The sequence below is a fragment of the Lithobates pipiens genome, unplaced genomic scaffold (assembly GCF_037356315.1).
Source record: "Lithobates pipiens isolate NorthernLeopardFrog02 unplaced genomic scaffold, aLitPip1_a1.2 Scaffold_6, whole genome shotgun sequence".
In the NCBI taxonomy this organism is placed as follows: domain Eukaryota; kingdom Metazoa; phylum Chordata; class Amphibia; order Anura; family Ranidae; genus Lithobates; species Lithobates pipiens.
Window position 1 is genome coordinate 3,652,104 of NW_027507881.1, and position 23,024 is coordinate 3,675,127.

Genomic DNA, 23,024 nt, shown 5'->3' on the forward strand with positions numbered 1-23,024 from the left:
TTTTTTTTCTTTTTTTTTTTTTTTTTTAAGTTCGTACACTTCAGTTGCTGTAACTAAGCCATTCCATGAAATAACTGGCAAAATGTTAGATCCATTTGTTGATAAGAACTAATATTAGTTATCAAACCAAAAAAAAAAAGTATTTTAAGTTCTTAATTCAGATGATATAGGCCAGTTATGGTGAACCTTGGCACCCCAGATGTTTTGGAACTACATTTCCCATGATGCTTATCCACTCTACAGTGTAGTTGAGCATCATGGGAAATGTAGTTCCAAAACATCTGGGGTGCCAAGGTTCACCATCACTGATATAGGCAATTCAAAACATGGGACAAATATGTCCCCTGGTCCTCAAAGGGTTAAAAGGTCCACCATATCTCATGAAGCTATACACAGTAGGTGCTACAAATACAAATGAGGTTTATGTTTGTCTCTCTCTTGAGTTCACGGTGAATTCTTCAGGTTTTGAAATCCATTCGGGGAAGTATTTGGGGTTTTCATTCATTTGGGGTGTTATTGATTTCCATTGCATGCCTAGAGGCGATTCAGTTCGCATTGTGCGCTATACAAGTATTTCATTCATTCATTCATTCATTCATTCATTCATTCATGCTGATAGGGCCTCTATTTTAGGTTAAACTACTTTTCTTTTTTTTATCTTGGTGCAAGGTTTCTCTTTTATAATTCGATGGCTTTGGTTCGGGGGTGTTTCATGGTTTTCCTAATTTCATTTCTTATTTTTGTATTTTATGTTGGTAGAGTTTTAGGTTTAGGGTGCTCAAAGCACAACATTCACTTGTTTCTGATTATATTGTATGATTGCATGATTGTATATGATTGTATTTTGTGCCTGACCTGTCCTTGGGTTTGCTTTTTTTTTTTCACAGCACATGGCTGCATTGCTTAACCACTTCCCGGCCGGCGCACGCCGATGTACGTCGGCAGAATGGCACGGGCAGGCAAATGGGCGTACCTGTACGTCCCTTTAAATTTGCCATCCTGCCATCGCTAGCGCAACGCCGCCGGCGCGCTTGCGTGCCGGTCGGGACCCCCGTGAGTCAGGTCGCAGGTCCCGCGGACTCGATCGCCACGGGCATACCCACGATCTTCTCATGGGGTGGCTGAACTGAAAGATGCTGTTGGAAACAGCATCTCCCCGTTTTGCCTAGCAACAAGTGACGCTCATCTCTGCTCCATGTGATTGGAGCAGAGATCAGTGTTCACTAAAAGAAAGCCCAGCCCCCCACAGTGATAATGTAAATGGGACTAAACAAGGAAGTACAATAGCCATTAGCCAATATCTGCCCTTGCGTCATATTTGGTCTGTCGGACCAGCACACAGACAAACTTTTTTCCCGATTTTTAGTCCGTCGGACTTGGGGCCGCCAGATAGATTTGAAACATGTTTTATTTTCTAGGTCCGTCAGACTTTTGGGGAAAAAAAAAGTCCACTGGAGCCCACACACCATCGAATTGTCCATCAGGTTCCGGTCCGCCGGACCAAGTCTGCCGGAAAAGTCAGTGTATATGCGGCATAAGGGTCTGGTATATATTCTTAGGGTGAACGCCACACTATTTTTTATTAGGTGAGGTCCCCATTAACATCTATATCTGACCCTCACTGAGGCTAATGGTCTGGTATAAATGAAGGGAATCCCCAGCATCTTTGTTTGCAAACAGAACTAAGAGGCCGGCAGCCTCATTTATCGGCAATTGAAGCAGCATTTTCTTCTTTGTAAATGTCAGCTTTGCTGCAGTAGTTTATATACATTGTACAGATACACCACTTCCCACACAGATTAACAGCATCCCCGGGCATGTTATATAAAGACATTTAGCATTTTAATGTTTCCCATTAAATATTATTAACATCTCTACTTTCTGACCAAATGGAATTTAACCTCTTGCCGACCAGCTTCCGTCATACAGCAGCAGGTCGGCTCTCCTGCGCAAACCGCCGCAGGTGTACGTCAGTCTGTGCTTCGAGAGCGTGCCCATGGACTCAGTGTCCGCCGGTGACCCGCGATGGCTGCGTACTCACCCCAAAGCACCTTGTTCCCCATGTTGATGGTTCGCTTACTCATCCCCCTTTCCCGGCCTGCCAGGGCAGCACAGTGGTGTAGTGGGTAGCACTTTCACCGAGCAGCAAAAGGGTCACTGGTTCAAATCCCAACCACAAAACCATCTGCCTGGAGTTTGCATGTTCTCCCTGTGTCTGCATGGGTTTCCTCCGGGTACTCCCGTTTCCTCCCACACCCCAAAGACATGCTGGTAGGGTAATTGGATCTTGTCCAAATTGTTCCTAGTATATGTGCGAATGTGTGTCCCAAGCGCGTCAAGATCCTATGGAGTAAATGGCCGGGCTATATCAAGACGCAACTCAACTCCCGACTCAGAACAGGGAACTGCCTATGTAAGCAAGGCGATTCTCAGTTCTGCCTAATGACATGTCAGAAATCTTCTGTTCCCAGTAAGCCCATCACCCCTACAGTTAGAACACACTTAACCCCTTGATCGCCCTCTAGCGTTAACCCCTTCCCTGCCAGTGTAATCTTTACATTGATCAGGGCATTTTTATAGCGTTGATCAATGTAATAATGTCACTGATCTCCAAAAAGTGTCTTTTTGGGGCAGATTTGTCTGCCGCAAAGCCGCAGTCCCACTAAAAATCGCAGATCGCCACCATTACTAGTAAAGACAATAAATTTTTTAATAAGAGTCCCTAAATCTATCCCGTAGTTTGTAGACGCGATAACTTTTGCACAAACCAATCAATGTATGCCTATTGCGATATTGTTTACCAAAAATATGTAGAAGAATATATATAGGCCTAAACTGATGAATACATTTGGATATGTATTGTAGCAAAAAATTGCCTTTTTTTTTACGTATAGCGCAAACAATAAAAACCGCAGAGGTGATCAAATACCACCAAAAGAAATCTCTATTTGTGGGTAAAATGCGACCTAAATTTTGTTTTGGTACAGGGTCGGACGACCGCGCCATTGTCAGTTAAAGTGATGCAGTTCCCTATCGCAAAAATGGCCTAGTCATAAAGGGGGCAAATCCTTCCGGGGCTGAAGTGGTTAAACGTGTTTCCCAGGGCAGTGCCCAGCCTCCATGCCATTTGTTTGACAATACCTTGCCTATTAGCCTGGAATATTACCATTGATGGTTCCCAGGTGCAGAGCAGTGTAATGTCATCTGCAGACACTGTACGTCCCATTCTTATTTTTAGCACAGCTTTAGTTACCTGCTGCAAGAGGATGAGCAGCAATTCATGTATCTGGTATTGAGGGGGAGACCAATGGGATTATAGATCGAGGGGATAATAGGCATAGAACACCAATTGCCACAGATTTTTCTGTACCTGCAGCTTACTGGCAATTTGGCTCCAGAGATGTGAAGGGTGGGGATATTGATGACTGCACCAGGGTGCAAGATATCGTTGAGGAAAATTTAAGAAAGAGGATGAAAGAAAGGAAGGATGTCATGAAGGATCAACTTAGAGGGAGCAGCCACCATATTCCACTGGATGGCACTGAGAGCAGACCACTGGTATACCCACCCAGGACCAGTCCCCATGGCTTATTTGTGTGGACCATAAGTGTATCAAGCATGATAAATCTATTGGTCATTTGGGTACCACATGCACAAAGAGACATGTGACTTATCACCACAAAGCTCTGTGGGAGCAGAACATAAAAGGAACAGCTTAACGTATGGCACATTCAACAGGAAAGAGGGTTTGTATTGGGACATGCAGAGAAGGAACACGTGTGGAATATGGAATGCAAGCTGACCTCCAACTGTATCATTAAGCAGACATGGGTCTCTTCCCCAAATGCCAGAAAATATGTACCCAATCTCCCCCATGTCCAGTATCAAGGAAAAAGCTAGGAAAAATTGCTGGCTGTACAGCTGCTGTAAGGTTGGTGGTTTCTCAGCCTGTGCTGTACCAGAGTGGTCAATTCCCAGCTGCTATTTTTTCCCATAAGACCACCTCTACTCTTTATGTTACCCCTACCCTTCTACATAAAATAGATTCTAATGCCTCACCTCTGTGTTGGAGGGATTGTGGGAAAACAGGCAACCTATCATCATATTTTATGAGAATGTACTAAGGTGACAGACGTTTGGAAGGACATCTCCCATCTAGCATCTGACATCTTCCAGTTGCCTATAACCTTTTCACCTGAGCTGGCTCTACTCAATATTAGTATTGATACTATCCTGCCCAAATTCCATTGCCTTCTAAGGCCGCGTACACACGGGCGGATTGTCTGCCCAACTAAGTTCGGCAGACAATCCGACAGACAGTCCGTTCAAAATTTGCATGAACGGACTTGACCACACACGATGAACAGACAGTCCGCTGAAAGCGTGCGTGATGACGTGTACAGCACGTACGATGGGACTAGAAAAACGACATCCAATACACTGCAATGCAACCTTCGGCCGTGTAAACCCTTTCTGAGCATGCGCCATACTTAGTCCGTCCAACTTGCCTACACACGAGCGGACTGTCCGCTGAAACCAAGTTTGGATGGACAAAACCAAGTTTGAACGGACTGTCTTACGGAAATTCCGTAAGACTTTGTTCGTCAGACTGTCCGCTGAAAAAGTCCGCTGAAGCCCACACACGAGCGGATTGTCCGCTGAAACACTGTTCAGCGGACTAAGTTGGACAGACAATCCGCCCATGTGTACGCGGCCTCACGCATATTTTGCTGGCTGCTAGACTGTATTGGTATGCCATTCTAAAGCCTTGTACACACAGTCATATTATTGGACAAATTTTTGTCAGTTTCTTGTTTGATGCTAGTCTCATATCGAAAGTGAAGAGGGTAGTCACCATCAGAAAAAATTCTGATGACAGAATTCAATGTTAGAAGTGACGTAATGTGTTGAATTGTTTTTTATTTCATTTCTGAGCATGCCTAGTCTTGCTCTTCAGATTTTTTTTTTGTCAGAAAACCGTACTAATGAAAAATAAAAAAAAAATCTGACTTTTTGGTCACATCAGAAAAAAAATTTCAAGCATGCACATCCAGTTTTTGTCTGCCGAAAATTAGTAATCGGCGGCCAAAAGCAGCATACTAACGATCAGAAAATCGGCAGATCGTTCATCGGACAAAGTTTATCTTCAGATTTTCTGACCGTGTGTATGGCCCTTTAATCTTCTGGTTCTTTAGCCAGAGCTGAGGGTAGTCATCTTGGTTCACACTCATGGGATGTATGAACGCATGCTAGCATCCATGTTGCGACACGTGTACTTGTAATTTGCTATTATGTTCCTTGTTATGTTTGCTAAGACTTTGCCAACCTTATCTTGTTCTCTGTTTTATAATTTTTTCCTATGAAACTTTAATAAAATTATTGAAACTTTGAATCGTCAACAGCTCCAAAAATGACCTCATTCATGGAGAGGCAGATTGGCTAGTATATCTTAAAATAAGACTAGAAAATCCCTTTAAATCCTGAACCTCCTCAGCAAATTATATAAACAGAAAATAAAGTGATTTCTTACTTTGCCTCCTTTCCAAAAGGATGGGTCACTCATATTGGGAAATGGTTCAGGCACATAATCTGGGCTTCGAATAGTGCAAATTGTTCTATATGAATTATATTTGTTTTCAAACAAAGACATGCTTTGAAAAATAAGATCGGTTTGAATTTCTCTTCTCTCATTAAAGTAGATCTCACCGCCATCTGGGTTGGTGTAATGAACGTTTCTCACATATTTGTGCAGCTTTTCATGGAAGACAGAGGACACACATTACTATATATACATATAAGAGATCTAGAATTACAGATTGCGTAAAAAAATACCAAATTTTATCTCCTACTTGGGTATTAACTTTACAGCCAACCCGCTGGAGCTCTATGCAACAAATTAACCACCTATGCTTTCACAATTTACCGTATATACTCGAGTATAAGCCGAGATTTTCAGCCCCTTTTTTTAGGCTGAAAGTGCCCCCCTCGGCTTATACTCGAGTCACCGCCGTCTGTCTACCCGATCAGCGAGTCGTGCAGACAGACGGCGGCCATTCCACTATTCAAAAGCCGCGCCTCCCTGTCTGTGATAGGCGGAACACTCAATTTCCCAGCAGTCAGTGGTCCGCCTATCACGGACATCCGCTCATCCTCATACTACGGACGAGGATGAGAGGATGTCCGTGATAGGCGGAACACTGACTGCTGGGAAATTGAGTGTTCTGCCTATCACAGACGGAGGCGCGGCTTTTGAACAGTGGAATGGCCGCCGTCTGTCACAGACAAGGAGAAGAGGTGCGGCGATCCTGGCATGGCCGCCGTATGTTTTTACATGCAGATCGCTGCAGAAGGACACAGGCTGCAGAAGGACAAAGAGGCACAGGACACAGGTAGGCTGGACACACAGGGATGGACACACAGGGATAGACACACAGGGATGGACACACAGGGATGGACACACAGGGATGGACACACAGGGATGGACACACAGGGATAGACACACAGGGATGGACACACAGGGATGGACACACAGGGATGGACACACAGGGATAGACACACAGGGATGGACACACAGGGATGGACACACAGGGATGGACACACAGGGATGGACACAGGGATGGACAGGCATGTCTCACCCTCGGCTTATACACGAGTCAATAAGTTTTCCCATTTTTTTTGTGGTAAATTAGGGGCCTCTGCTTATATTCGGATCGACCTATACTCGAGTATATACGGTAATAAACTTCTCAATAATTGGTCAACCATACCATTGGCCTGGTTAGGAAGAATTACAGTGATAAAAATGTTCATCCTCTTAAAACTCATATCTTTTTAGAGTACTCCCCATATTTATACCATCACACTTCTTACACATCGTACAAAGTAAGACCTTACATTTTATTTGGGGTAAGACAAAACCTTGAATTCCTAAACATACTCTATATTCCTATATTCCTAAACAAATCCTTAAACAGGTTGGTCTGGGTCTGCCAGATTTTACAAAATATTATTGTAGCGCTGGCTCCTGAGCATGCGCTTTGTTTTTATAAATTTAAAGTTACACCTGAACTGCAGTTTGGTTTGGGTGAAATTGTCTGAATTTGGACCTCAGCACCAGTCTGACTTCACTATGAGATGTTCAGCCTGGCCACAGGGGTGTCTCTTCTGGCAGGCATGGAACTACAGTCTGGTTGGGTTCTTTAAGATTACTCTCTCTCGGAGCCCGCCCAGTGGGAGTGGAGCTCTTGCTGTGCTTTCAGGGAGAGGGTCCTTAAGATGCGGACATCACGTAGTTCGGGGTTCCGGTCCAGAAGGATGTGCTGACTTCATGGTCCTGGTCCTCCTGACCAGCCCCCAGGAAAGCTATGGCCTGGGTGCGGATCCAACCGACTTGTTGTCTCAGGGCTGGCTAGCCCGAGGCAAGGAAACAAGGAGGATTCTGAGGTGTTTGGGTGCTGTCTCTGGTTTGGGAGAGACACATTAGCTTTGTAGCATTCCAGGGGAGGACTCTTCAGAAGAAGATCATGTACGGGTTGTTTTCTTAGCAAGAGCCTGGAAGGGCTGAAGTACCAAAGTGAATCCGGTCTCGTGGATATCGCCAAGCTGGCTGAAAGGTCCAGGTATCACACAAGTGTTCTACAAGTATAGTTTCCTACATGCTCTACAACAACGTCTGTGGCAGAGACTTGTTCCTAAGTTAAGCACCTAGTTGGCTGCTAGGCCTTGTGAGAGAGGGACTATCCAACCTGAGTGAACATCCAGTTGTGAATGGCTATTCTCTGGATACAATCAAAGTGAGCAAGTTCTTAAATTTTTGACTTTGACAATAAGAGTACCTGAACTTTCTTCCTAACCCTCTGATCCCAATTTAAGAGACTATTCATTGTCTACGTTTGCAAATAAAATCCCTTTATGCAGATTCTGACATCAGTCTCTCAAGTTACTGGGCCGTCTACCATGGGACACCCCTAGACGTGAATTGAGGAAAAGAAGGTAACGGTAATTCCAACTAGACCGGCGGCTCCTTCGTTGGGGCTACATTATTATGCAGCCCAATTATCACAACTTTCCAAATACCACGCTAAGATGAAAATCCCACTTTGAGTAGCGGTAGAATCGGTCAATTGTGACCCTCTATCCATCACAAATCTTCTTTGGCTAAACCCAACACAAAGCCGAACAGTAACGAATCCCATTACCAAACATAGACCTATCCATTTGGGATAGGTTAAAAACTCGATTTGGCCTACAATCTAGACATAATCCTCTTCTCTCCTTTCTCCATAATCCCTCATTCTACCCGGCTTGGTCAAGAGCTGGTTTGACCTGTGCTCATCATTTCTATAAATCTTCTCTAATCATACCATGTCCTACTCTTCATGAAAACTATGATCTCCCACACACAGAGACTTTCAGATATCTTCAAATAAAAAACTATTTTCACAACAATGCACCCTCTGATACGAAATCAACAAGCTTTGCTCTATTCAAACAAGCCTGTAAATCAGATCCACATAAACGTGGTCTCATTCCCAACCTATACACCCGTTTACTATCACACATTACCTCTACGCTCCCAAACTATACTACCAAATGAGAAAAAGATCTCCAATTACAATCTGCAGACATAAATTGGTCTTAAATCTGGCAAACAACAAAGTCTGCCCCCCCCCCCCCCCAATGTAGAATCTCTCAAAACCAATTATAAGGTCCTCACAAGATGTTACTTAGTCCCAGACAGAATTTCTAAATTCTCTCCACGATATCCTTCCCATTGCTTTCGTGGATGCTCTACTCCGGGTACTCAGGTACATATCTGGTGGGAATGTGATATAGTCAGATCCTTTTGGTCAGAAATATTTAATATTCTTTCCACAATGCTCAATGTTATATTACTGTCTGACACACCAATTCACTCCTGAATAGTAAAACACATACCTTGTGAAACCGTCAATTTAAGCTAATGCTTTTTGTAACAGCAGCAGCAAAACAGGTCATAGCGAAAGCTTGGGAAAACAGAGTCACTTGATATCTCATTAGTCAAACTAATGCCTCATACACACGATCAAACACTCAAGTCCGCCGGACAATCCGCCCGTGTGTGGGCTCCGGGGGAATTTTTTTACCCAAGAGTCCGGCAGACTAAGTATTTTTGCACTCCAATCTGTCCGCCGGACTCGCATTTCGACGAACAGTACAGCCGTGTGTGTGCCAGTCCGCCGCACTTTTAAAATGAACGGACTTTTCCCGCCCGGAGAAAAGTCCCCTCATTTTGAGCACGTCTCCAGGTAGCTGGGGCCAGCGAAGGAGGCATCTCTGGCCCGTCACCTGGTATGGAGTTAAAGGGGAACCCCTACGCCAAAAAAAATTGGCGTGGGGGTCCCCCAGGTCCATATCAGACCCTTATCCGAGAACGCTACCCGGCCGGCCAGGAAAGGGGTGGGGACAAGCGAGCGCCCCCCTCCTGAGCTGTACCAGGCCGCGTGCCCTCAACATGGGGGGTGCCTTGGGGAAGGGGGGGGGCCGCGCGCCCCCTCCACCCCAAAGCACCTTGACCCCATGTTGATGAGGACAAGGGCCTCTTCCCGACAACCCTGGCCGTTGGTTGTCGGGGTCTGCGGGCGGGGGGGCTTATAGGGATCCGGGACCCCCCTTTAATAAGGGGGCCCCCGGAACCCGGCCCACCACCCTATGTGAATGATTATGGGGTACAATGTACCCCTACCCATTCACCTGTGAAAAAAAAGTAAAAAAAAAACACAACACACATCATAATGGGCGGGGACATCATCCGGTGATGTCCCTATATAAGTCGCTGCGTGCCGCGTCCCCATCATTGTGAGCAGAGACAGCGACGAGGCAACATCTGAAGAGAAGAAGAGAAGAACAGAAAACGGCAACAGCAGACCGGACCACCACTTGTAAAAGAGCTAGAAGAAGGCACGATGGCCCGGCAAGAAAAACCGAAGAGGGGAACAAGACCCCCAAAGAGGGGGACAAGACCCCCGAAGTCGGAAGAAGAGGGCAGCGAAGAAGAAGAAAGCCGGGCTCCTCCGCTAGTAAAAGAGCTAGCAGAAGATAGCGGAGGAGTCCGGCGAGAAGACCCCCGAAGATGGACAGAAGACCCCCGGAGCTGTGCAATAAACTATTTTAACCCTTGTGTGTTGTGTTTTTTTTTTTTTTTTACTTTTTTTCACAGGTGAATGGGTAGGGGTACATTGTATCCCATACTCATTCACATAGGGTGGTGGTCCGGGATCCGGGAGCCCCCTTATTAAAGGGCGGTCCCGGATTCCGATAAGCCCCCCACCCACAGACCCCGACAACCAATGGCCAGGGTTGTCGGGAAGAGGCCCTTGTCCTCATCAACATGGGGACAAGGTGCTTTGGGGTGAGGGCACGTGGCCTGGTACAGCTCAGGGGGGGGGGGCGCTCGCTCGCCCCCACCCCCTTTCCTGGCCGGCCGGGTAGCGTGCTCGGATAAGGGTCTGATATGGACCTGGGGGGGACCCCCATGCCAATTTTTTTCGGCGTAGGGGTTCCCCTTTAACTCCATACCAGGTGACAGGGCCAGCGACGCCTGCTTCGCTGGCCCCGGCTACCTGGAGACGCACTCAAAATGAGCGGACTTTCCTCCGCGTGTGTGGGCGAGTCCGTTCATTTTAAAAGTACGGCGGATAGTCCGGCGGACTTAGTACGCCATATTAGTCCGCTGAAAAAGTGTCGTGTGTGGGCAAGTAGCTCGTTCGGAAAGTACGCCGGACAGTCCGGCGGAAAGTCCGCCAGACTAAGTCCGCCGGATAGTCTGCTACGTCTGTACGCGGCATAAGTCATCCTAAGTTTGGTCATATATGTTCCAAGTAACTTTGTATCATCTACTAATTTTTACCTGACTTTAATGTTTATTACTAATGAAACATCATTTCTATTATTTTCTATTCTGTCAAATATTGTCTTTCCACATATGATATTACTGTACATCTGTTGTTTAAACTTATGAAAACATAATAAAAATGTTTAAAACGTAAAAGAATTAAAAATGTAATGGAGTTACAATCCAGTTACCTAGGCAGTCTTTCTATAAATTATAATAGTAATGAATTAATCAGAAGAATCCCATGAATCCAAGAAAAACAGAAATATCTGGCAGATACACATCAAATAAATCATTAGCTATAGGAGATTGCATTGTCATGTATTTCACATAATGAGCCTGTGGCTCTGCAATGAATCCTTCTATAATCTCACAACTAGGGATGAGCTTCGAGTTCGAGTCAAACTCATGTTGGACTGGAACATTGCCTGTTCGCCTATTTGCCGAACAGTGAAAAATTTAGGGTGTTCGTGGCAAATTTGAAAGGCCGTGGAACACCCTGTAAAAGTCTATGAGAGAAATCTAAAGTGATAATTTTAAAGGCTTACTGTATATGCAAGTTATTGTCATAAAAAAGTGTTTGGGGGACCTGGGTCCTGCCCCAGGGGACATGTATCAATGCAAATTTTTCTTTTTAAAAACTGCATGTTTTTCGGGAGCAGTGATTTTAATAATGCTTAGAGTGAAAAACTAAAAGTGAAATATTCCTTTAAATTTCGTACCTGGGGGGTGTCTATAGTATGCCTGTGAAGGAGCGCATGTTTCCCCGTGCTTAGAACTGTCCCTGCACAAAGTGTCATTTCTGAAGGAAAAAAATGTAAAAGCACTTGCGGCTATAATGAATTGTTGGCTCCCCGTAATACAGAGAGCACTCATTGATAAAAAAAAAATGCGTGGGGGTCTCCCCAAATTCAATTACCAGGCCCTTCAGGTCTGGTATGGCTATTAAGGGGAACCCATACCAGACTTTTATCCATACCAGAATTTTTTTTCTTTTTAATTACGTGGGGTTCTCCCCACATATCCATACCAGACCTGAAGGTCTGGTATGGATTTTAAGGGGGACTTCACGCCAAATAAAAAAAAAAAATAGTGTGGAGTTGCCCCCAAAAATCAATAACAGACCCTTTATCCAACCTGGCAGGTGGCAGGAAAAGAGGGAGGGGGAGGAGAGAGCACCCCCCCCCAGCTCCTTGCCAGATGGTTGTGGGGGTCTGCGGGCAGGGGGCTTATCGGAATCTGGAAGCCCCCTTTAACAAGGGGACCCCCAGATCCCGCCCCCATTTGAAATGGTAATGAGTACATTGTACCCCTCCCATTTCACAAAGAAAGTGTAAAGAAATGTAAAAAAAAAACACACAGACACCATTGGGATTAGTCCTTTATTAAAAAAATAAAAATAAAATAGATTCCGGGGGCGTGGCTTGGCGCGCAACGGAGATGGCAGCCTAGAAGGAGAACTCCGTCGGAAAGCGGCTCCAGCACGTCTGTTACAGCGGCAAACGGCACAATAATGAGCAAGCAGGCCAGGCTCCAGCATCAGACCCGTCCTCGCCGCTCAACAGCAGTTAATCCCGGCCGGGATATCTCCGATATCTTTAAAAATCAGGCCTCAGCATTACAGGCCCCGGGGGAGGACAAGATGGCGCCGGTCCATGCGGCCGAGGAATACAGCGAGGACTCGCAATCGGCTACCGAGGACAATGGCAGGCATGGCTACCGTTCCACACACCCACTTACCTACGAGGACATGTCCGGCTTCGCAGCAGATATTAAGGCCTCGTTCTCCGCAGCGATCACGGACTTAAAGACCAGTTTCCTGGTAATGCAGGAAAAAATGGCGGCTGCAGAGACGGCGGGTAAGATGAGAGACAGATCCATACATAGACTTGACGAGGTTGTCACGGCCCACTCCCTACATTTCATAGAAATGAACAGACATTTGGAGGATCTGGATAACAGGGGGAGACGAAATAATATCAGGGTAAGCGGCATACCGGAGTCCGTTGCGCCCGACCAAATCACCTCAGTCTTACAAAGGGTTTTCAATACTCTACTCGAACGTCCGGAAGGACTCGGTTATTGACTTCATTAGAGCGCACAGAGCACTCAGAGCGAGGGGCCCTGATACCCTACCCCCACGCGATATCATTTGTTGCTTACAGAGCTTTACACTTAAGGAGGATGTAATGACCAAGGCCCGTAGGAACGACCAAATAGTGTTCAACGGGGAGAATATAAAACTTTTCCAGGACTTGTCCCAAATAACTTTGAAAAACCGAAGGGCTCTACGTCCTCTGCTTGAAAAGTTGAGGGAGAAAGATATGCGTTACTCGTGGCGCTTTCCCTTCGCTCTGCTGGTTACACACGGAGGCAAGCAACATATCCTACAAACGCCTGCGGACCTCCCGGAATTTTGCGCAGCTCTCCAGCTTGATCCGATCGTTCTGCCCGACTGGTATCAGGAGTTCTCCATGCCAACTAAGGACAGAAGTCCACCATCTTCACCGTTCGCCTCACCGGAAAAACACCTCTCCAAACGACAGAGGCCAGGACGAGGAGATTTCTCACCAAGGGGTACCCCACGAAGTCGCCCACACTCCTCCAGGAATCTGATGGAAGCTTAAGATTTATGAAGCGTTCGTACCTACCTACCTTCCAGACGCTACAACGTCGCTCTTTTACCACCTGACCACCGCCTAGCCATCGGGGATTCCATGCTCCGCCAGCGCCAACAGTAGATCATTTCTAATTACATGCTTCCATATCGTAGAAACGACTCCCTGTGAAACCACGATCCGTTCGATTCCACCCTGTTTCTTAGGTGTTTCTTCGGAAATACCACGTCAGTATTACACATTTGCATTTATAGGGTATAAAGGCTGCAGGACAACGGCTGACTTTCTGAATAACGCAGCCCTGGCAGGGCGATAGTGATGGAGGATCCGTGATCAAGGGGCGAATATGCCTATCCAGGGCAATAATAGCCCCCCCAGATTGTAATGAGCGGGTGGCGGGAGGGGTACGGTTCATTGGAGGGTAGGAGGTACCTTAATTTCTCATTAATTGCCATTTGCTAGGCCTGCTTGTTCTATTCTTGTTCTATTCTCGCTTTTGTTTTGTTTTGATTCTGGTTTATGTTTATTGCTTTTCCGTTTTATTAATCAGATACCAGTTTGCATTATATGTATGTTTGCTGCTGTGACAGACCAATTAGCACCTTTCATACGCTTTATGGGGCCGCTCACGACGGTTCCTTGCACTTATAGTTGAATTACCACCGTGATAGACAACGGTCCGGTGCCTTCAAATACATACCTTCTCAGGGCGGACACTGGGCTAATTGGCCTGAGGTGCCCTGCACGGTGAAGGTTGTTATCTCCGGGGAGGGCCTTCCCGAACCCCACAATAGTGCATCAGGCAGGTCACTTTGGGGCCTGTCTCACGTACTAATTTTGACCTCCTTGAGACGGTTATTTACTCTTAAGGGGGTGTGACCTACGACTCCGTCCTCATCTCACTTCATCTTCTCCTTTCTCTTCACTGCTTTCTTTCTCTTTATTTCGCCTTGCCACGACACAAACGACAGTGTTTATATATACTGTATATTACTGACTATTGTATACATCATAACTTTTTGCTATCTTGTTGAGATTGTTCCTACAGGTGTCGGATCCCGCACCTCCCTGAGCCCGAACCATGGCGTATTCTGATTTGGGACGTAACCCAACGGTAGTTTCTCATAATGTCAAAGGGCTTAACATCCCCGAAAAATGAACCACTTTACTAAGAGAACTCAAAAAAGGTAGGCCCCACTTTGTATTTTTACAGGAGACTCACTTTAAGACCGGACATACACCAAGACTGACTGACTCATACTTTGTAGAAGCTTACCATGCCACCAGTCCTGGGACGAAATCAAAAGGGGTCTCGATACTGGTGAGTAGGGATGCTGACTTAGAGGTTACAGGCAAGCTGGTCGACCCTGAAGGGAGGTTCCTTTTACTCAAGGGGACCTGCAGAGGGACTCCCCTGACTCTGGCAAACGTATACTTCCCCAACTCGGCTCAACTCACTTTTTGTCGGAAACTGATTGATGAACTGAAATGCTTCAGTTCGGGCAGACTTATTTTGGGTGGAGACTTCAACGTACCCCTTATACCGACTGAAGACACTTCCAATGGCAAAACCGCCATCCCTTATAGGGCTCTTAAGAACATTAAGAAGCTCCTGCATTCTCTGAATCTGGTAGACTCATGGCGTCACCTGAACCCTGAGGGCAGGGACTTCTCCTTTTTCTCTATCCCTCATAACCGCCACTCACGAATAGACTATATCTTCGTTTCTCAGAGAGATTTGTCGCAGCTGAGTGCTGCCCACATTGGGATACAATCAATCTCCGACCATGCTCCCATATCCGTGACATTAGATTGGACAAATACCCGGGCCAGACCCACTACATGGAGACTGAACTCGTCATTACTAACTGACCCAGCACTACTACCAGACTTGACTTCCTCTTTGACTGAATTCTTCAAGCTAAATGACACCCCTGGGATGAACCCCCTGGCGATCTGGGAAGCCCACAAATGTTTTATTAGGGGCGAGCTGATACGCATGGGTACACGTAAAAAACGGGAGAGAGATAAAATGATCAATGAGTTGACCGCGAAAATAAGATCCCTTGAATCACAGCATAAACGCTCCCTCACAGTACACTCAGCAGAATCTCTACTTGAGACACGGAAAGCTCTTAAACAGCTCTTAGACAACACTACCAGGAGGTTCTTATTTTTTAGACGGAAAGTCTACTATGAACATGGGGACAAAACAGGTAAGGTCCTGGCGAGGGCCCTGAACACCCGTATAACACACAACCACATCAGGGGTATCAATGGCAAGGATGGGAAGACAGATTTAGAAACTGAGAAGATTGCCCAACACTTTCAAAACTACTACACAAATTTATACAACCTCCCGAATCAGCAGAGACCGCCGGATCTGGGGGGTGACAGGACCCAGGCGATACAGCATTACTTAGACGCAGTTAATCTACCCAGACTTAATGAAGAGGACAGTAACCAGTTGGACAGACCCTTTGACGATTCCGAAATTAAGACAGCCATAAGAGATTTGAAGACGGGCAAGAGTCCGGGGCCAGATGGGTTTGGTGCCATTTATTATAAGACATTTACAGAGGTTATACTCAACCCTTTTAGAAAAGCAATGAATTCCTTGACAAGCCAGAGACCAAACTCAAATGACTTCCTATCAGCCTTTATCACTGTTCTCCCCAAGGAAGGGAAGGATCCACTTAACTGTTCCAGCTACAGGCCCATATCTCTTCTAAATACAGACGTGAAACTGGTAGCAAAGATCTTAGCCAACAGGCTGAAACCCCTACTCCATGAATTGATTGGACCCGAACAGGCCGGATTCATGCCAGGCAGGGAGGCAAAAGACAATGTGACGAAGTCCCTGAACCTGATTCATGTGGCACACCAGCGAAAGATCGAGGGCTTTCTCCTGTCAACTGACGCGGAGAAGGCCTTCGATCGAGTAGCTTGGGATTATATGTTCGAGGCGTGCAGGCGTGCTGGCTTGGGCCCCGGCATGATGGCCTGGATTTCGGCACTATATTGGAACCCTTCAGCTAGGCTTAAAGTGAATGGTTCCCTCTCAGAGACAGTGCTTATCAAGAATGGCACAAGGCAGGGGTGCCCTTTGTCACCCCTGCTTTTCATTATTGCTCTAGAGCCATTCATAAGACACACCATCATGAACCCATCGATTAGGGGATTCCAACTTAAAGAGAGAACTTTTAAAATTGCGGCTTACGCCGATGATTTGCTGTTCTATTTAACAGAACCACACACTTCTATTCCTTCGCTTTTGAAGGAATTCACAAAATTTGGATATATCTCCAATTTCAAAATAAACTATTCTAAATCGATGGCCATGAATGTGTCTCTTCCCGAGGCCCGATTGTCGGTGGCCAGAGTCGGTACCCCCTTCACATGGACAGCCTCAGCTATTAAATACTTAGGAGTTTGGCTGACCCCCAGACTTGCACTGACGTACGCGCGGAATTTCCCCCCCCTACTTAAAAGCATTACACAGGACCTTCTGAGATGGGGATCGGGCTATTTCTCATGGTTTGGCAGGACGGCCATCTGTAAGATGACTGTACTGCCAAAGGTACTTTACTTGCTCCGAACCTTGCCCATCAAGATACCCATGAGCTTTTTTAAAGCGCTACACTCCCTTCAGACAAGTTTTATTTGGGCCCGCAGGCCCCCTAGGTTGAAAAAGTCTCTCTTAACCAAACCCAAAGAAAGGGGTGGCTTGGGTATACCCGACTACAAACTTTACTATTATGCTGCGCATGTTGCACGTATCATAGATTGGCACTGTCACTCCCAGATTAAAGATTGGGTCTTGTTGGAGGAGGAAGCAAGTGTGATTAACCTCCAGTTCTCTCCCTGGATCCCAAGGCTTAGATACCCCAGATCCATGCTTTCGCACCCCACTATAGGCACTACTCTTCACATTTTTCATACACTGACCAAACAATCTGAGTTCTCCACCTCTCTGAGCCCTTTAACCCCTATTCGAGATAACCCGGACTTTGTGCCGGGCTTACAGAACCCACTACTTAAAATACAGAGACCGAAAAGACCGCTCTTAGCACTAGACTGTTTTAACGGTAGCTTGATGAAAGGCTTCACTGACTTTAAAGTAGACAATGATTTACCAAGACTACCACTCTGGACATATTTTCAACTGAGGAGCTACTGTAATGATGTAACACGTAGACCACACTTGACGCGAGCAGTGATGGATCTAGAATCAGTTTGCTTGAAAGGTGAACCCACCCCAAAAACTACTTCGCTTACATATGCATGGTTGAGATCACTAGGTCCACGAGAGGATCACGGGCTCAGGGAGAAGTGGGTTCGGGCTTTGGGTTCCCCGATCTCTGACGATCAGTGGGATAGGGCATGTATTCTATCACACAAATGCTCCCTAAGCACGAAAATGCAAGAAACGTCCTACAAACTGTTGACCCATTGGTATGCTACCCCAGAAAGAATTCACAAATGGTATCCTCACTCTTCGTATAGATGCTGGAGGTGTGAACGGGAGGAGGGCACTCTATTCCACATTTGGTGGCAATGCGACCAATTACAGCGTTATTGGTCGGGGGTGAAGGAGCTGATTGGGCAGATCACGGAGACCAGTCTGAGGTTGGACGCGGCAAGTTGTTTGTCCACATTGCCAACACCTCATTCAAAAGATATAAAAAGTCGCTCACCAGACATATGATAAATGCAGCCAACTCTCTAATTCCACTATACTGGAAATCCAAAACTACACCTACCATAAGAGAATGGCTGCTTAAAATTGCTTCTATCTGTGAGATGGAAGACACGGCAGCCCAATCGAATGAGCGTGTAGAGGGTTATCACCGAACATGGTCTCCGTGGTTTGCCTTTAAATACTCCAAATCCTTTGGGGACATCATGGGCAGCGGCCTGATGGCCTGAAGAGTGGTGGGGTCCAGACAACTAGTCAATCACTAATTTATACCATACAAACACAGCTCTTGACCATGAGCTAGAGCATCCGGAACAAGGCGAATTTCTCCTCCCTTTCTCCCCGTTTGTCTTTACTCTCTATTTCTAACCTTATATATTTCTATACTTGACTTCTTTACTAAATTACTAGTTCTTTTGATATGTTTTCTAGATGTACATTGAGCTTGATGGGTTCCTGAGGGAATCTGGGGTTGGATAATGAATCACCCTTCTAAGTCCGGTAGGGCTCGCAATGGAAGGATCTGATGTTTTGATGATACCCCTATTATAGCCAACTAGAAATGTTATTGACACAAATTCAATCTTGTTAAGCATAATTGTTTTTTGCAGTGTCTTTTTGCATACTCTTGTAATATGTGCTTTTATTTGCTAATAAAACTTTCTTGAATGGAAAAAAAATAAAAATAAAATAAAAATAGATTCCAGCGGTGGTAATCCACTCTCGGTATCCTGTGATGGGTGATCATCTCTTTAGGGTCCAGCGATGGATGATCTCTCCTCTCCAGGTCCAGGGTCCAAAGGTGATGTCCAGCGTAGAGCATCCTGTCCCCACCGGAGACACAGCGGGAATCCCGGCAGCCTGACATGTCTCTTAGCTGAGGAGGACGGGGCCACCCGTCATGTGACCCCGCCCCCTTTGTTGCAAGGGGAAACCCGGGCTTCCCCAATGAAGTGCGGGTGACCCTGCCCCCCTCAGATAAGCTCAAAGGCGGTGGGCTTAGATAATATAAGAGAAGGTGAAAGTGTGGAGAGACAGTGTTTAATTTGGAGGTAGAAAAATAAAAGTGAAACAAGCCGACCTCGGCCCAGGAGGATTCAAGGGCATAAGATAATCTGTTAGGGATGATGGAATTGAAGAGTGCATTGCATAAAGGAGGGCAAGGCAAAGAGATAGAGAGAACCTAGTGGTATAGGTATGCCAAATCCTCAAAGTAAAACGCATCGGGGCAACACATAACCCCAACAATTTAGGATTTTGGAGTAAAGAAGGGGACCATAGCGGGGAGCAGAGATGGGCCGGGTAGATGGAGCCCATTTAAATTTCTGACCATTTATTTAGTGCCCTCTGGGAGGACGAAGATGAGACCGATCGAAGGTGAGATGCAAAATAATATTTAAAAGCATTGGGTGAACCTACACTACCATGGTTCTTTGGATAGAAGACCACAAAACTGGCCATCCAATGTCCATTATTGCTCCTGATAAAATTGAGAAATTACGAGATTCAATTCGGATTTGCACGAAATACGAATTTTCGTTAGATTCGTTAACTTTTTGTTAAAATAGCGAAAGTTTGTTATGATGAATTTATCATTATGAGGGGCTCCCACCATCCCTGTGCTGTGCTGACTTCATCTGATTGGTGAACAAAACACCAGTCATGTTTCTGTTAATTTGGATCCGAAATTACGTAATTCGTTAATGAAATTTCATATGAAATTCGTAAGCATAGAAATTCCCCATAGGGCTCCCACCATCCCTGTGCTGACTTCCTGGGTTTTAACTTTTAGGTTCATTAACTTTTTGTAACAATTACAAATTTTTGTTATGATGAATTTATCATTATGAGGGGTTCCCACCATCCCTGTGCCGTGCTGACTTCTGGGGCTTTTAACTTTTAGGTTCCTTAACTTTTCATTAATTACGAATTTTCGATATGAATTTGGATCTTCTTAAACAAAATTTCGTATTTCGTCCAGAATTCGTATGCATAAAAATTCGTATTTCAGATTCGTACCAAACTAATCGCACATGTCTACCCAATTCCTGCTTCCTATCTTCGGTCGCCTAGGCAACTCCTCCTCTCGCCCTAGGCGGCCCCTCCCTGCCAGCAATCTTCTGGGACACAACTAAAGTCCCAGAAGATCGGATGACTAATAGGAGAGCGCAGTGCGACTCGCGCATTCGCAGTGCACACCCGGCCGAGAAGCCATAAGCTGTTGCGGCCGGGTGCCCACAGTTACCATGATGGTGCTGAGGAGAGGAGAGGAGGGGGAGAGGAGCAAAGCTCTGGGCGGCCACATCACTGGACTGTGGGGCAGGTAAGTGTCGGTTTTTTAAATTCAGCCCTATGCTTTTTTGTAGCTGCTGACTTTTAATAAACTAAAAAACGGGTGGAACTCCGCTTTAATGATTGGCCAGACAGTGAGAGGGAGGGTGGAGCTAGCCTCCCCCGGACACATTTTTATTATCTAATATAGGATCATAGTAATATTAACATTTAGTATCCAACTTACTCTGTTTCGGAATTTATGTTGTTCTGATTTATTTTTCTTCATGTACATTCCATGTAGAGCATGGGCCAGAATATATACGGCCCTGTATACATTGGAGATCAGAGTTGTATAAGAAGACGAAATGAATGAAACGTGTTTTACATCTGTACAAAGTTTTGCATAATAATTACAGAACCTTTGAAAATAGTCATTTTTGATTTGGTTTGGGGAAAAACATTGAAACCACATAATCCCAATATCTTCCATTATCGGGTCATTTAAGCAGCTGGAGAAGTTGACACCATCGGTATAAACATTCAGGTTTAGGTTTTTTTCTGGAGGCCACACAAATATAAAGCTGCAGTCAATTGATACATAAGTCTTAAATTTTAACTTATTTAACCCAATCCATGATGGTGGGAAAATAAATGTGACATTTTCTACACCAGAGGAAAAACGATCAGCAAAATAAACAAAGCTTGATGTTGACATTCCACACACTATGACAACCTTAGCTGTTGATTTACTAATAATTGTCCATGTCCGTTTATCGGCTAACATATTTGGAGTGAGTGGAATGATATATTCTGTGCAGATCCCATGTTGTCTCATCATCTTACTCAGTTGTTGGGACTCCTCATCACCGCTGCCATCATTTGATGTTATTATTCCAACCCAGTTCCATCCAAAATGATGCAAAAATTGAATAATAGCTGTATAACGGACCCGATCATCTGGTGTCATGCGGAATAATGTTGAATACATTTTCCCATCACTCAGGCGAGGGTCAGTGACTTTATAGCTGATCTGGATGATATGTTGGGAAATATTTTAACGGGATGTTATTATTCAAACTATACAAATATGAGAAATGTAATATATAAATGGCACACAAAGATCTCTTTATCATATTTCTTTTTTTCTGTTCTTATAAAAATAAACTTGTCAAAATGTATATCATGGAGATCTAATGCCGTGTAAACACGATCGGAATTCTCGTTGGAAAAAGCGCTGATGGTTCTCCCATCGGAATTCCAATGGAATTTCGCTCAAACTGTCTTGCCTACACACGGTCACACCAAATTCCGACGGTCAATAACACCGCGACATACAACACGTTCAACGGCACTATAAAAGGGAAGTTTAATGCTTTAGAGCATACGCCAAATTGTTTCAAAGCATGCGTCGGAATTTTGCGTGTTGGAATTGCATATACACGATTGAAAAATCCGATAGAAAGGTTTTCCGTCTGAAAAATTAAGAACAGGCTCTCAACCTAAAGACCGTCGGAAATGCCGACAGAAAAAGACAGATGGGCATACACATGGTCGGAAAATCCGATGAAAAGCTCCCATCGGACTGTTTCCATTGGAAATTCAGGGCGTGTGTATGTGGCATAAGTGTATGACAGCACACATTGGGCTTGATTTACTAAAAGTAGAGAGTGCAAAATCTGGTGCAGCTGTGCATGGTAGCCAATCCATTTCTAACTTCCACATCCTTGAGCGGTAAAGATGTGGAATTCCCTTCCACAGGCGGTGGTCTCAGCGGGGGGCATTGCTAGTTTCAAGAAACTATTAGAGAAGCACCTGAATGACAGCAACATACAGGGATATACAATGTAATACTGACATATCATCACACACATGGGTTGGACATGATGGACTTGTGTCTTTTTTCAACCTCACCTACTATGTAACTATGGAACTTCAGCATGTTCTATTAAAGTGATTGTAAACCCTTTTTATGTGACTTTTACCTATAGGTAAGCCAAGAATAAGGCTCACCTAGAGGTAGTGGAAATATCTCCTAAACATGCACTGTTTAGGAGATGTTTCACTTGTAGCGTGCCGATGTCATTATTGGCGCATGAGCTGCGAAGAAACGGACCGCCTTGCCGTTTCTTCCCCCAGCATGTGGCATGACTGACGGCTCCCATGTGCATGCATGGGAGTGACGTCATTCGACTCCAGCCAGTCACAGAGCCGAGTCCACGGCCCTGGAAGGAAGAGGGGAGAAGATGGATGTGGCCTGCACAGGGGACAGTGCAGGCTTCGTTGCAGGTACAGTGCCTTGAAAAGTATTCACCCCCTTGGCTTTTTACCTATTTTTTTACATTGCAGCCTTTAGGTCAATGATTTTTTAATCAGAATTATATGTGATGGATCAGAACACAATAGTCTAAGTTGGTGAAGTAAAATTAGAAAACTATATACCTAAAACTATTTTTCAGGAATCAAAAACCAATAATTGGCATGTGCGTATGTATTCACCCCCTTGGTTATGAAGCCCATAAAAAGCTCTGGTGCAACCAATTACCTTCAAAAGTCACATAAT

General features: G+C 45.2%; 1 protein-coding gene across 1 annotated transcript in view; it reads right to left on the reverse strand.

The window, feature by feature from the left end:
- The window catches only part of LOC143958193 (vomeronasal type-2 receptor 116-like), a 42,436-nt gene extending 20,948 nt beyond the window's left edge, over positions 1-21,488 (reverse strand). The window contains exons 1-2 of the mRNA XM_077467661.1: positions 20,709-21,488; positions 5,531-5,752 (exon numbers count right to left, since the gene is read on the reverse strand). Of these exons, the coding sequence (XP_077323787.1) occupies positions 5,531-5,752; positions 20,709-21,452 (966 nt within the window). The 5' untranslated portion in view covers positions 21,453-21,488. The remainder of the gene's footprint in view (positions 1-5,530; positions 5,753-20,708) is intronic.
- Between the last annotated feature and the right edge of the window lie 1,536 nt (positions 21,489-23,024).